The 14,223-nt window shown below is 40.5% G+C and overlaps 1 protein-coding gene across 2 annotated transcripts in view; it reads left to right on the forward strand.

The window, feature by feature from the left end:
* The window catches only part of spg11 (SPG11 vesicle trafficking associated, spatacsin), a 92,996-nt gene extending 79,917 nt beyond the window's left edge, over positions 1 to 13,079 (forward strand). For both annotated transcript variants that reach the window (XM_039773241.1, XM_039773242.1), the window contains exons 34-40: positions 3,633 to 3,766; positions 3,971 to 4,078; positions 4,161 to 4,329; positions 4,499 to 4,575; positions 4,830 to 4,985; positions 8,413 to 8,564; positions 12,265 to 13,079. In XM_039773241.1, coding sequence (XP_039629175.1) covers positions 3,633 to 3,766; positions 3,971 to 4,078; positions 4,161 to 4,329; positions 4,499 to 4,575; positions 4,830 to 4,985; positions 8,413 to 8,564; positions 12,265 to 12,442 — 974 coding nt within the window. In that variant the 3' untranslated portion in view covers positions 12,443 to 13,079. The remainder of the gene's footprint in view (positions 1 to 3,632; positions 3,767 to 3,970; positions 4,079 to 4,160; positions 4,330 to 4,498; positions 4,576 to 4,829; positions 4,986 to 8,412; positions 8,565 to 12,264) is intronic.
* Positions 13,080 to 14,223: the final 1,144 nt, after the last annotated feature.

A 14,223-nucleotide genomic window follows, 5' to 3' on the forward strand; every position in this document is an offset into this window, starting at 1 on the left:
CAACAGACAGCTTCTTTACAATGCTTTCGCTGGCTAATAGACTGCTGAAACGCAACTCTGCTAGGTACCAGAAGTAAAATGGAACTTCCACCTGCAACTATAGTCACTTTAGTATGCAAGCAATTCACCACGCTAGTGTTTAGATCTGACAGTGCCATGCTGATGGTGCATGCATCCAAAAAGAAGCCGCCTTTGATTTCATTCTGTAACAACCGGGGTAAAGTTTTGATAACTATAAAAGACATTGTTGAAGGGGTATAAGCAGACAGACAAATGCTGAGGAATCATGTCTTTGTGGTATCTTGTTGTCACTTCAATTTCTTGTTATTCAGTTTTATTCTTGAATAAAAGCACACTTGTTTTGTTTTACCTTTGCGAAAGTGTTTATTTTATATTCCAGTAACCACTTGAATGAGATGTAATATGTATCTGTCTCTCTTGTACACTCACATTTTTTCTTTTTGATCTTGCCTGTACTCCATGGCATAGTGTTTTCAAATAGTAACGTTTTCATGTATGAATGTGTGTGGAGATTAATGCCATCAACACTGAGAGGGAGAGGCAAGTTTGGTGTACCACATGAACATCACTGAGAGAATAAAACTGAATAACAAAAAAACAGGGGCTAACTTTTATAAGTAGCCAAAATTTAAACCTGGTATTACAGCCTCAAATCAAATGTATGTTATTATTATATAATAATAATAATAATAATAGCAGCTCACTACTCAAAACATGAGTACCCAGGATCTTTGGGCTACAAGGCAGCAGTTCTTACCTCTGCACCATTCAAGAATATATATATATATATATATATATATATATATATATATATATATATATATATATATATATATATATATATAACTCCCTGTTGATTGACATTTGAGCTTGGGTTTTTAACTCATTGACAGCAACATGTAAATCAAATGCTTTTTTTTCTTAGGTTATATTCTTGAATAAAAGCACACTTGTTTATTTGATATTTGGCTAAAGGCTGCTTGTGCTGATCAACACATTTACAAAACAAAAGACGCTGATGGAGAGGTGCGAAGGGATTTGGTGGGCCAGGATTCCGAGATTTTTTGTAGGCTTCAGGGATTCCAGTGTTAATTGGGAGATGTACTTCAAGCACTGAAATCCTAAATACATTTTATGTTATTACTAACAAATGGAGCAGCTCATTTCATCAATGATGGTGACATCCAAATAGCCACTTAGTTTGAAACTTGCCTCGATTTTTAATTGCTATGCCTGTTTGTTATCACCACCACTGTAACTGTATGTGTAAGTGGAGGCATGTGAGGTGGCTTCACCTGCAACTCTGAACTGTGTCCACCAGTTACAAAATGGATGGGTGAGCAGACAAACGTGTAGATGTGCTCATTATAATCAAGGAATGAATGTGAAGCTTCCGTTCCTTTTCCGGGACTGTGTAGGACACTGTATTAAAAGTGATTAATCCCCTTGTCATTTCATCTGCTATAACAAATGTGTGACACTACACGTTAAACAGTTGCAACTCACATCTGAGGCTGAGCACATCTGAAAAGGTTGATGCGGTGCGTTTATCATCACCACTATTCAGTATTTTTCACATGTAGTTTTTACTCACATTTTTCGCACATATTATTGTGACATCTGAAGTTATTCGTGTATTTGCGGTCACATAAGAGTGCAGTACCGACCTTACTATCAATGTGACTTTTTACTAGCAACAGACCCAAAATAAACCGATGCACTCGACAGATTAGTATTTGCAGGGTAAACACTATTGGCTTTGGGAAAGTCGCCACCTAGATAACCTTGGCATGAATCTTAGGATGGTGCGCCTCTAGACCTCTCTTCAGGTCTGTGGCGTTTTTTTCCTGTGTGCTTTGGGCTTTATTTTCATCAGTGTTGTAATTAAAGTTGGTCTATATGTCTCACGTCTTTTTTGGTCCGAGAATCATGTTGGCTGGACAAGTGTGCATACAAGTTTTTAAAATTGAACCACTGTATTCAAGCTCGTTATTTGCTGGTGGACCACGTCATGTGTAGCAGAGATGTGCAGAAAGCTTCACATCGCTCATTGTCCATTTGTTTGTCCATTCTCTTTATACACATGTAGTATAAAGACAGAGAACACAGAGGAATATGCTTTAACATGAAGTATTAATTTTACACACATATTTCCTTGACCATGGTGCTGATTGACTACTTGGCTTTTACTGATTTGCTTAGGTTTCTACTGTCACAATGGCAACAAACCAGCATATCTTGCCAACATACTAAAAAGGAGACCTAAAAAAAAACAATATAAGGGGATCCTTGGGTTACAATGTCTTGACATGCAACATTTCAAGTTTACAACGCTCACTCCCATAAAAACTTTAAAAAAATTGAGACATGAGAAGAAATAAATGTAAGGATTTGTTTTTTTTACACTCATTTTTTCTGTTACTACAGTACAGTGTACAGTACAATATATTTATGTCCTTTTCCTTTTTCTGTGGCTTAGTTGTGTTTTTATGTTTTAGATTATGATTTTGCAAATGTGTTAGGATAGTTAAGTGACTTAGGCTAGGGTGTGTGTCGACTTACACCAAAATTCGAGTTACATCACCATTATAGGAACGGAACTGTGTCGTAGCCCGAGGACCCCTTATATTGCATCAGGAACATGATTTTCTAGTTTCCAGTTGCACATAAAACAAAAAGTGCTGTTGTTTTTGTAGATCATCAAAATACCTATACTGCTGGACGAACTGTAAACTGCTTGTGTTCTGGAAATGTAAGATACTCTTAAAGAACACACCCAGCATTAGCAGATGAGATAAGAAGGAACAAGTGAAAGCTCATCACATCCACAAAATACAAAAGTGCAGGTCATGCTGTCAAGCCTAATTAACCATCGACTCAGAATGGGTGGAGATCATATGCAGCCATGTGTATATCTACTTTATGGTGCATCAACTACAGATATGCTAAACGCAGACTGCAGTATTAAAAGGAAAGTATCGTAGCAGACTCCCTATGTGCTTTTTTGGACAAAAGTAAATGATTGGTTGCACTTTGTAAGCAGAATTCTGAAAAAAAAGTCATTCTGTTATGTTCCCTGTACTTGTTATAGGAAGGTAAAATACATATACATGTATCCAGGCTGCTCCTGTTGATGTTTACTGCAATTTGTGCACACAACATATAAACAGGATGATCCTTGTTTTGCTTGTCCAGTTTCATAGTAGTAAGTGTCTTGCCTTACTTGTGCCAGATTAGCACCTTCACCACTAAGCTGTTGCTTTGCCATTTTATGTGCCTTTACAGACTTTTCTATGATCCATAGGTCTCCGTGTTTTCCCTGTAAAGAGAGTCTTTACTGAAGGTCCACTCCATGCCATTATCTCTAATTATCAGACATTTTTCTGTTTAACACTAGCCCTAATTCAGAGAATTGCAATGTTTGTTTGGAGTATGTATGTGTAAGTCAGGCACCTTTCAAAGGAAAGAAAATGCAGGACAGAGGGGCACCTTTTACCAAGGCAGAAGCAGTTTTTTTTTTTTTTTTATATATATATAAAAAGGTTCAGACCTGCTCATGAACAGCATTAATGAATTTATTACTCATGTTGTCTTGTTTTGTTTTTTGCCAGCGGTAGAGCTGCTCATCCTTGCACACGACTGCTACACGATGACCTGCAACATGGAAGGAATCGTCCGTGTCTTGCAGGCAGCACGTCACCTCAGCCACAACCACTTGGCACCTAGTGAGCAGTACAGTCTCATGGTATCTAAATCTTCCTTTTCTTCATTTATAGTGGTCAGTGTGTATTTTACATCTCACAAGGGGCAAGTAACCAATAGGTTGTCCTAAAGGTGAGGCGAGAGCTTATACCCCATTGTGAGAAGTATAGTAATGGACCCACAATCAATTATAAGGCATAATGAAAAAAGATTACTGAGAGGTTGATTTTTGTTTTTTCCTCTCCAGGTTCGTCTGCTGACTGGAATTGGGAGATACAATGACATGACCTACATTTTTGACCTTTTGTACCAGAACCATCGCTTTGAAATTTTGCTTAGGAAGAAAGTGCCATCAGTAAGAAAACTAAACCGTAGTATAAAGATTTGCAGGTTCCACATGTTGTCTGTGGTCACTAACCCATCCTGTCATCTATTAGAATACCACTCTGAAGACGGCTCTCCTTGATTACATCAAACGCTGTCATCCAGGTGACAGTGAGAAGCACAACATGGTAGCCCTCTGCTTTAGCATGTGCCGTGAGATTGGGGAAAACCACGAAGGAGCTGCCCGTACCCAGCTGAAACTGATTGAGTCCCAGCCTTGGGGTGAGAGGGGAGGCTGATTGGGTGAGGGAACAGAAAGAAAGGGTGGGTGATGGGAGGAGTTAGGCAGTCATTGCTACACCAAAGGGATGTGTGGAGTATTTGATCTTTCTGTACCTGACTGACCGTTGAGTCCACTGCTGATTCATCTCGTCATATGCTGTTTTTGCAGCAGTTACACCAGAACTGAAGAAGTCACTAATGAAAGTCCTGACTCTCTTAAAGGATGCAGCTGAGAGTTATTCCAAGGTAATCAATCAAGATTCATTACAACTGCTTTGTGGTCAGAAGTTGTTTAAAGGGTTCTGTTGATAACTAACAGAATATGAGAACAAATCTCCCAGGTGGGCACTTACTTGAATGACACTGGGCTCAGTTTCAAAACAGACTTCCTTAAACCTGCTGCCTGAACAGGAGAGCAAATTCTCATCTGTAAGGAGCTGGCTACTCTCTGCATAAGGTGCTTAGTAAGCTAACTAGCCTTTGACTTGTCTTCCCTGCAGGACTCTTGTGTGCGCCAGGCTCTAAGGTGCATAAAACTGGCCAAACTGGTCACCCTGCAGATCCACTTTCTCAACATTAACCAGGACAGACGTCTCATTAACCTGGCTCGACAGGACCTTATGGATGCCATGATCTCCCTGCCACATTTCTACCAGGTGAAATTAACTCTTTCAGGGCTGATGTTGACTTTTGTCAAAATTCAGGAGTAGAGGACGGTAATCAGCTGTAAAACTCACCCATACGTTTTAGTCTGACTCTCTTTGCTAGAAGGAAAGTTACATAGGTTTGTTAATTTGACCTCAATTCCCTATGTGTGCATGAGTAGCGAAGGGCAAACAACTTCTAAAATCACACTGACATCTGTCAAGAGAACACAGCGAATGTGCAAAGCAAAATACTCCATGGACCTTTTACATAATTTTGTTGAATAGGACCCTGACTTGTCAGACTCCGAGTTTGATGCAAGTGAACACTTTTGTGTAGCTGATGCGGCTACAGAAGCATTTGCCTGGTAGGACCACCGCTTATGATGTCAAGATAGATTACATTACACTGCTCCCCCACCACCACCCACCTGCTGTGCAATGAGAGCCAGGCAGCCGATCCACCGTGCATTCCTGATGACCATCGAGGTGCCCCCATGCAGCCACTGCTGCCAGACATGCCGGGCATATGCCAACAGCAGCCACAGCACATAGCAACAGACGTTTTATGTTGACGTATGTGTGATGTATGTGCTATGTGTGCTTTTCAGAACACTGAGTTTTTTTGGAAAAAATATTCAGCCCTCAAAGAGTTAAAGCAATAGGCGATAAATAAACCATTTGCTTCAAGTTACTGTGAGTAACATGTTGGCAGGGCCTGTTTGTTTTCTGTGATGTGGAGCACTTTAAATGTTACAGACAGCAGACTTAAAATGACTGATTTTGTGTCCTATGCTGGCTGCCCTCTGAATGGACATAATACCATTTCAGAAAGCTGATAGTCTGGCTACACGTTGCAGTACAAGCCTTGTGAAAATACAGAAGGGATAATTTGAGTGTGTTCAACATGACTGCAGAGCACAAATAGGCTTTATTCATAAAAACCATCATAAGCACTGGTGTAACTCGAGTATAAGGCTCTTCACAAAATTAATGTTCAATTTACCATTTAACTATAAACAAGCCACTTAACTACAATAACAAGTCACACTTAACCCTACCTGTGTCTCCACAACGTGCTTGTGTTCATTGTAAGTGAGCGATTGTACCCTCACAACCTCTAAATAGCAGACACACACACAGCCCATTGTGAAAGTGAGCCAGGGAACAGGAATTAGGAGTGCAGTAAACTGACCCTGGACACACTTGCCTGAGCGGATTGCACATTTATGGTTACCACCCTACAACTTAATCACATGCTGTTTATGTTTAGTGAAATCCACTTTAATAAGTGAGCTACTGCCTGTGACTTTTTAGGACTGGGTTAGAGGTCTGCCTAAAATGGACACACAAGGTGATGTTAAGACATATGTGGGCAATGCATTTTCAGGTAAATTCATATCTATATTATTTTAAAAAGCTTCACTGTCTGCATGACAAAACAATGACATGACAAAGTTTCATTGCACACTTTCATGCATACCACCACACTGTCTCAGTACATATGCATAGAGGTGCCAGTTAGTTATACCAGTTGTGCCTTTTGTACGTGGAAGGTAACTAGAATATGAGATAACCCACCTGACAAAGAGTGAATGTGAAAACTCCACACAAAGTTACTTGAGCAGTACTCATCTCTGTGCCACTGTGCTGAAACACAAGTTACTTATTCATATTCCTCATTTATATTTGTGAGGTGCCAGTGCATATGTTGCCCACTAAGCTAATATACAGTGTCTATAGAAAGTCATTATACCCTGTCAAAATTTCCCCTTCAGCTTAATACATTTTATTTTGTCTAATCTAAATCATTACTGTCCGTAACATTAAACCCTGGAAATGAAAATTAGTTTATTATAACTATTTCAAGCCCAAAATTAGATTTAAAAAAAATCCTGAACAATTACTCAAATTTAATTAGTGAAACACCTGCTTTGTATAAGTGATCGGCCCCTCAAAGTAACTATTATCAAGTTGCTTAGCTACAACCGATCACCTTTCAGATCAGATACCAGGCTAATTGATATCAGTTGTGGTGTTCAGATTACGTCAGAATAAATCTGGCTGTTCTTTGGTAATCTCACCACATGTAGTTCATGGCAATGCAAAGATTTCCTTGTGGTTGGGAAAAATGTTTTCAAAAGCACTCCAGGATAAAGCCATGGTAAGGCACATATTAGGAGAAGAATACAAAAAGATTTCTAAGGCTTTAACAACCTCCCTGAGCACCATTCAGAGCATTATTAAGAAGTAGAAAGCGTATGTTTACTGGTAACACCTTGCCTAGATCAGGCCAGCCCTCCAAACCAGATGACCAAGCCATGATGGCTTTAAACAATTGAAGTTACCAAGAGGCCATTGGCAACTTTGAAGTACTTGCAAGTGTTCATGGCTGAAATTGGTTGGTCTGTGCATGTGACAATATCACATTAATACAAAGCTGGCCTGAATGGCAGTCTGGCAAACAAGACGCTTTTCTGAAAAAATCCCATGGTGTGTCTCATTTACACCCTGCATAAAATACTAAGAAGAATCTGATGCCTTGTGGCAAAAGGTTTTATGGTCAAATAAGACCAAGATTGAACTCTTTTGTACTGAACTCTAAATACTACACCACAACACCCAAAACACACCATACCTACTTTGCAGCATGGTGGTGGCAATATTATTATGTTCAACATGTTTCTGTTCAGTGGGGACTGGCCAAATTGGTCAGGATTGATAGTAAATGAGAAACTGGCAGTTACACCCAAATTTTTGAGAAAAAGCTGTGGTTCTTGTCAGGGAGCTGAAGAGGGCCATCCCCTACCCTTCCCCTAAAACAACAACCCTAAACACAACACCAAAAACACTTCAGTGGCTTAATGATAGGCTGGTGAATGTCCTTGAGTGGTCTAGCTAAAAACTGATTAAAAAAACTATGGATGGATTTGTCAGCCTACAAAACAAAAGCAGTGACTATTTCAAAGGGGGATGAGGATTTTCTATAGGCCATGGTAGTTTTTTGGTCCTCTCTAATGTACTTTATATGTAGACTTGGAGAAGACTGTGGATCTCAGCAATACGGCAGGACCTTGGAGAGAAACAGTTACTTTCAAAGAGAATTCTCCATCTATTTATTATTGTAACCCCAGACGAGTGGTAACATTTAGCACAGCCCTCTAGGACAATGTCCAAAATGTGCTGGAGAACCTGAAAATCTCCCACGGAGCAGTGGTGGCTTGGTGACAACTGAATGAATGAATGAACACTTTTGGAATGAATGACATGGTATCCATTGTCAAGTCACATGAAATGCTCCAGTTGAAAAGTATGGGCTGCCTCTGCTTGGCCACTTTGACCTCTGTCTGTCTAACACACCCACCATCCTCAGTCAATCGGGACATTTTCTTTAGGCCTTACTAATATTGGTCATTTTCTGTTCTAATTTGTGTTACAGGCACTTGTTGTTGCTGAAGCTTACGATTTTGTCCCTGACTGGGCAGAAATCGTGTTCCAGCAAGTTGTCGTGAGAGGAGACTTCTCTTACCTGGAGGAATTCAAGCAACAGAGACCACTACAAGCTAGCCTGCTAGAGGAAATTTCAAAAAAGTAAGTAGGGCCCAAACTGCCTTTTAGTACTCACACAGAGCTGGCTTTTTTTGACATTTGCCTCCCAAAGACACAAAGGACTCCTCTAACTTGGGAGGTGCCCACCATTACCACAGTTTTTGGGTGTAACTTCACAGATATTGCTGAGCAGAAATGATGTTTGCTCATCATTATTTAGTTTGCATTTGCGGTATAAACCCACCTGCTCAGTACAAAACCTCTAAGAAAAAAATGATTTGTCAGCAGACTTCTGGAATAGTCTAAAATAAAAATCATCTGTTTCCATAAGTACTTAGGTGGCACACAATGGCATTTCATTGTCTACCAGCTTTCTCCAGTCATTATCAAAGATTCTTGGCAGGTTTGCTCCAGCTTTTTCATGTTTCTAGTCTCTGGACTAATATTTTCAGGTTTGCCGCACATTCTCGATGGTGTTGAGATCATGACTTTGAATGCTGTTTGGCCTCTTCCTCCTCCTGAAATGTGTTTTTCACCCAAGCAGGTTTTTCCACTACTGTGCTGTGTTTGTTTTTTCTTCAGAGCTCAGTCCATGCCTGTGAGAAGTATCACTACCCCCTGGGGCTGCCATACCATCATCTCATGGCAGGGATCACACAGGACAGATGCACTGCACTGAGATCTTTACATTTTAGCTAAAAAAGCGTAATATGGAACTCATCAGACCATAAGTTCTTTTTTTTAGAACATAGCTGGATCATTCTTGTGCTTTCTCTCAAACTTTAGATTTTTTTAAACTCTTATCACTCAGTTATTCGTTGCATCTGTCTACCATATAGCACCTGCCAAATCTATGTCATTTGGCACCTTTTGCACCTATCTGTCATTCTTATAACACCTTTCGTAACTCTCATTTGGTTTTTTGTATCTGTTTGCCATGTTTTACATATAACAAACAATATTGGGGAAAGGAATATTTGTTGTGTTTAGTCCCCCAATTCCAACCGAGTAAATGTACTTGGACAAATGAAACTTACGTAGGCTATAGTTGGATCAACTGTTGCATACCCCTTGCATGCAACCACTGCCCCAAGTCTGCAACCCACCGGCAAGGTCAGACTCTTGATAACTTTGACTGGTGTGCTTGTTTTGGGGATTTTCTGTTTTAGTTTCTCCTCTAATAAGTGGAATGCAGTCTCAATTAGGTTTAACTCAGGGGACAGGTCTGTCCAGTCTTCAACTTTCTACTTTTTCCTTCCGATGAACCCCTTGGATAGGTGAGCAGCATGTTTCAGAACATTGTCTTGCTGTGAGCTTGGTGGCATTTATTCGGACTTGGGGAGACAAGATGTTTTTGTGCACTTGAGAATTCACCTTGCTGCCACCATCATCATTTGTATCATCAGTAAAGAAAGACCAGCGAGTCACTTTTGGATGCTGCCATGCATGTCGAAGCCTTGATGGTACCTCCTCCATACTTCACAGATGAAGTGGTGTGCAGTCAGTACCTTTTTATTACTCTTGTAAAGATTCATTTTTACCTCATACAAAACTTTTCTGGCTAACTGTTGTACTCCTTTATGAATTCCAGTCTGGCATTTTTGTTGTTGGTGCTGATGATTGGTGTGCATCTTGTAGTGTGGCTTCTCCTAAAGCCCATGCACAAAAAAGCACGCCTAGAATTTGCTAGGGCCCATGCTGAAAAAGATGAACAGTACTAGGACTCTACACTCTGGAGGGACGAGACAAAGATCACTGTTTTTGGAACTCATGATTTCAAAACTGTATGGCGTCGTAAAGGTGAGGATTTCAAAGAAAAATGCATGGTGCCTACAGTGAAACATGGTAGTGGCAGTGTCCTTATGTGGAGCTGCATGAGTGCTGCTGGTGTTGGGGAGCTGCATTTCATTGATGGTATCATGAACTCAACAATGTTCTGGCCCTATGTATATATGTATAGTCTTCCTTCGTGGACGATACCCATGCATGCCATTGGCAGTGTGTGCTGTATGGTGTCACGGGAAACGGTCACTCCAGTTTGGCTTTCTACTGCTTTAGCTAACTGCAGTGAACTTGCATGGTGATTTTCTTCAACCCTTCTCATAACAAGACGCTCCTGTCGAAATGTTAACTTCCGTGGACGGCCTGGACGTCTCTGTAAGATGGTTGCACTTCCATCTTTCTTAACTTTTTGGATCACTTTTGCTACAGTATTTTGACTGATATGTAAAGCTTTGCTGATCTTCTTGTAGCCCTCACCTTTTTTTTTTTTTTTGCTTTAGGGGTCAGATTGCTTTGCAGAAGCACTGCTGTCCCACCGTCAAGATCACAAGTTGATCTTCAGCGGCCAGGGCATGAGACGGCTGTTGCGAAAGGGCCGCGCTGTGCCCATAACACTGTGCTGCCGTTTATTTGCTCCTTCTTCAGCGGGTTACACCAGAGGCCTCGACGACCTCAGTAGACTAACAGCAATGAGAGTGCGGCCTGCAGCCTTTTCTACACAATTACTGTACAGTTTTAGATCTGGCTGAAAGGAGTTTTGTTTTTTTCAAGTCAAAAAATGGAAAAAAAAATGAATTTAATCCATTTTGGAATAAGGCTGTAACATAACAAAATGTGGAATAAGTGATGTGCGCTGTGAATACTTTCTGGATGCACTGTATGTGTACGTATGTGTGTGTGTGTGTGTATGTATGTATATATATATATATATATATATATATATATATATATATATATATATATATATATATAAAATAAATAAATAAATAATACACACTCTCACACACACATACACACACAGTATAGTTGCCTTATGAGTTTGCAGTAGAGGCCGAGATTGTGTAGTTGGCAACATCTGAACACTTTTAAAAGCTCTGCATCTGCCTGGGGTAAACAACTAGTCAGCTAAGACATACAAAACCATGAAGGTCTCACCAAAATGGTGTCATTCTTCAGTGATCATAATTATAAATAAATAAATAACAAACACAAGAGCCAAACCCATTAAGTTCCTCAGTGACACTGGCCATTTGCATGTGAGATGTCACTGTTAGTTTCTGTCTTCAGGTTAGAACTTCTAAAATCAAAGCTGACATTTAGAAAGAAAGGTTTACAGACAGGGAAGGTGTCAGGAGTCATTCCATGCAGTGAGAAGCTTTGGCTCCGTTCAGCGATGGTCTGCCATGTCCACTTTAGATTGACCCTTACTGAGGTCACATTTTAAAGAGTGACACTAGCACTGGTCAGAAGATTGTCTACTTTAAAAGTTATCTTTTCTTCCTGGATTCTTTGATACTTTTTTTTATAACCATTATTGTTCTTCAGTTCTGCCAAAGTTGGGGCCAATTTTCATCCAACTGTTTTTTTGTTTTTTGATTTTGACAGCAGTTGTACAGAAAGCAAGGCTGGTGGCAGCACTTAATTTAATGAAGTCCTGTAATTTGGTTTTACATGTGATGCATCAAAAAAAAGGCTAAACTTTAACAATAGTGGTACAATTCTTAGCATTACTAAACTGGTTTAATCTAGTTGAGGCCCAGGAGCCTGGGTGGGGCACCATCTCACATAAACATCCAGAACCCAATTAGATTCACATGTATGGGGTTAGTTCCCTTGAAGGAGTGGTGCCATTTCCTGCACCACCATACAACATCAGATTTACAGTTTATGTATTTGTGCTGCCATTATTTTGTGACCTCAGTCATTTCACTCCTGCATTCCCATCTTCTATCTCTTTCAGATTCAAGCAGCCGGCTGAGTCAACGACTGGCCAGAACCTCATACGACTACTCAAGTCCTGCGATGATGTCTATATGCGCTACAAAGTGGCCTACGAACACAAGCTGTTTGGTGTGGCGAATGCTCTTCTCCAGGATCCCAAAACCAGCTGTTACCTAAACGACAAGCTGGCCAGTTAGCATGGTGGAGTGTGGACAACATATCTGTCAGAACTAAAGGATTCATGTACACGGATTTGTATGAGAGAACCACAGTTGTACAAATTGGTTCATACAAAGCTGCCGTTTTGCACTTTCATCTGCAGCACTCATTGCAAAGTCAGGCCACTGAAAGTGAGGAGCTGTAGAGTATTCAGCAGTCTCTGAGATCTGCCATGTTTGTGGTGTCTATATATAGCCACTCTGGATGAAGAGGACTCATCAAGTTTATAAAATAAAAATTGTCAGTGACTGATGGATGAAAAGGAAAATAAAACGTACCCTAAATCAGTACGCATCTGCCGTGTTATTCCCACGAGTCCCTGGTGCGCCATGAACACTTTGTTATCACAGACGATAGACGCTCACACATTTCAACAGCAATGTTTTTCATGAAGGCTTCTTCTCAGTTTGATGCAAAAGGAGGTCAGCGTGAGACGTCTGCCTCTTGTGCTCACTCACCACTCTTATTCTTGCTCCACGTTGTACTCTTTGTACTGCTCTAATGATTTTAATGGCTTATTAAAGTATCATTTTGTGCAGATCATTTCATCTGAATTCAGAATAAATTGCTATTGCATTGCTATTGCAAATGCTATTAAATGTTGCTGAGCATCAATCTGCCTAATGGAGTGCCCAAATCTGATTTTCAGCCAGCATTAGAGCAATAATCAATCCACGTGGCCAAGTGTTACAGGAATTGGCATAACCCAGACGCAGGGTGGTCACTTCACTTGTCTCGTCACGTCACTTCACTCGCATGATAACAACCTGCCGAGCTGGTCTGCCTAGGTCTCCAAATCGTGGTGTCTTCTCTCACCTCCTGGGTCTTTTGCCAGTGGACTGGGCATAGTTCATCAAAACGTCAAACTGTAAAGTAAAACGACATCCTGACTACATGCCTGGATCACCCTAACTTTCATTTCAAGGTTCTCCAATACTGCCATACCTCTCACCCTGCTGTGAGGGGCCAGCCCAGCAGCTCTCCATACGCCCCTCATTTCAGCCACTTGTACTCGTGCTCGCCTACAGGTAGTGGATGTGGACCTCTGAACTGACCACCTAATGCCATGGTTCAGTACGTTAAATCAGTGCACTGGCCGCAGTTTTTTTCATGGGACATTTCATCATCAGCTCTGCCTCTTCTGGAGAACAAGCCAGAGGACCATGACCTCAGATTGGGAGGTGCCCATTCTATTCCAAGCTGTTTTGTCTTGGTAGAGCAATATTTTACTCTACGTTCCCCTTTTGTATTATTAATATGCAGCCTTTGTCAGAATGCCTCAAATCTCCCAGACTTACCACTGTTTATATTGTATTACAGTATAGTAAATAGTAACTTCTCCCCACCTTCCCTTCTACATTTTAAAACCTCAGGCAATTAGGTGTAGTAAAAGACAAGCAAGCAGGAGTGAAGTTACAATTCAAACAATGTATTATTGATAATATTCATAAATAATAACAATATCTAAAGTACATTTGAATATTGGCAACCATACAAACTGATAAATGTTGATGTGTAATTTCAGGCAGCCCACAGACTTGTTAGTTACTTAAAATGTCTCTAGTTAAGGCATCATTGGTGGTCAGCTTTCTTCAGAACGGGCTGCATGCCTGTCTCAGTATGGCTGCCGAGCTGTGCTCTTCATTGTGTTGTCCTTTTCAGTTCATCGTTTGAGATGGTCTTTCATCAGTTGGTCAGAGAGAGAGGGAGGGAGGGGTAAAGTAAGCACATTTATAGATTTTCTGTCCAACCCCTACAG

The sequence above is a fragment of the Polypterus senegalus genome, chromosome 12 (genome assembly GCF_016835505.1).
Source record: "Polypterus senegalus isolate Bchr_013 chromosome 12, ASM1683550v1, whole genome shotgun sequence".
In the NCBI taxonomy this organism is placed as follows: domain Eukaryota; kingdom Metazoa; phylum Chordata; class Cladistia; order Polypteriformes; family Polypteridae; genus Polypterus; species Polypterus senegalus.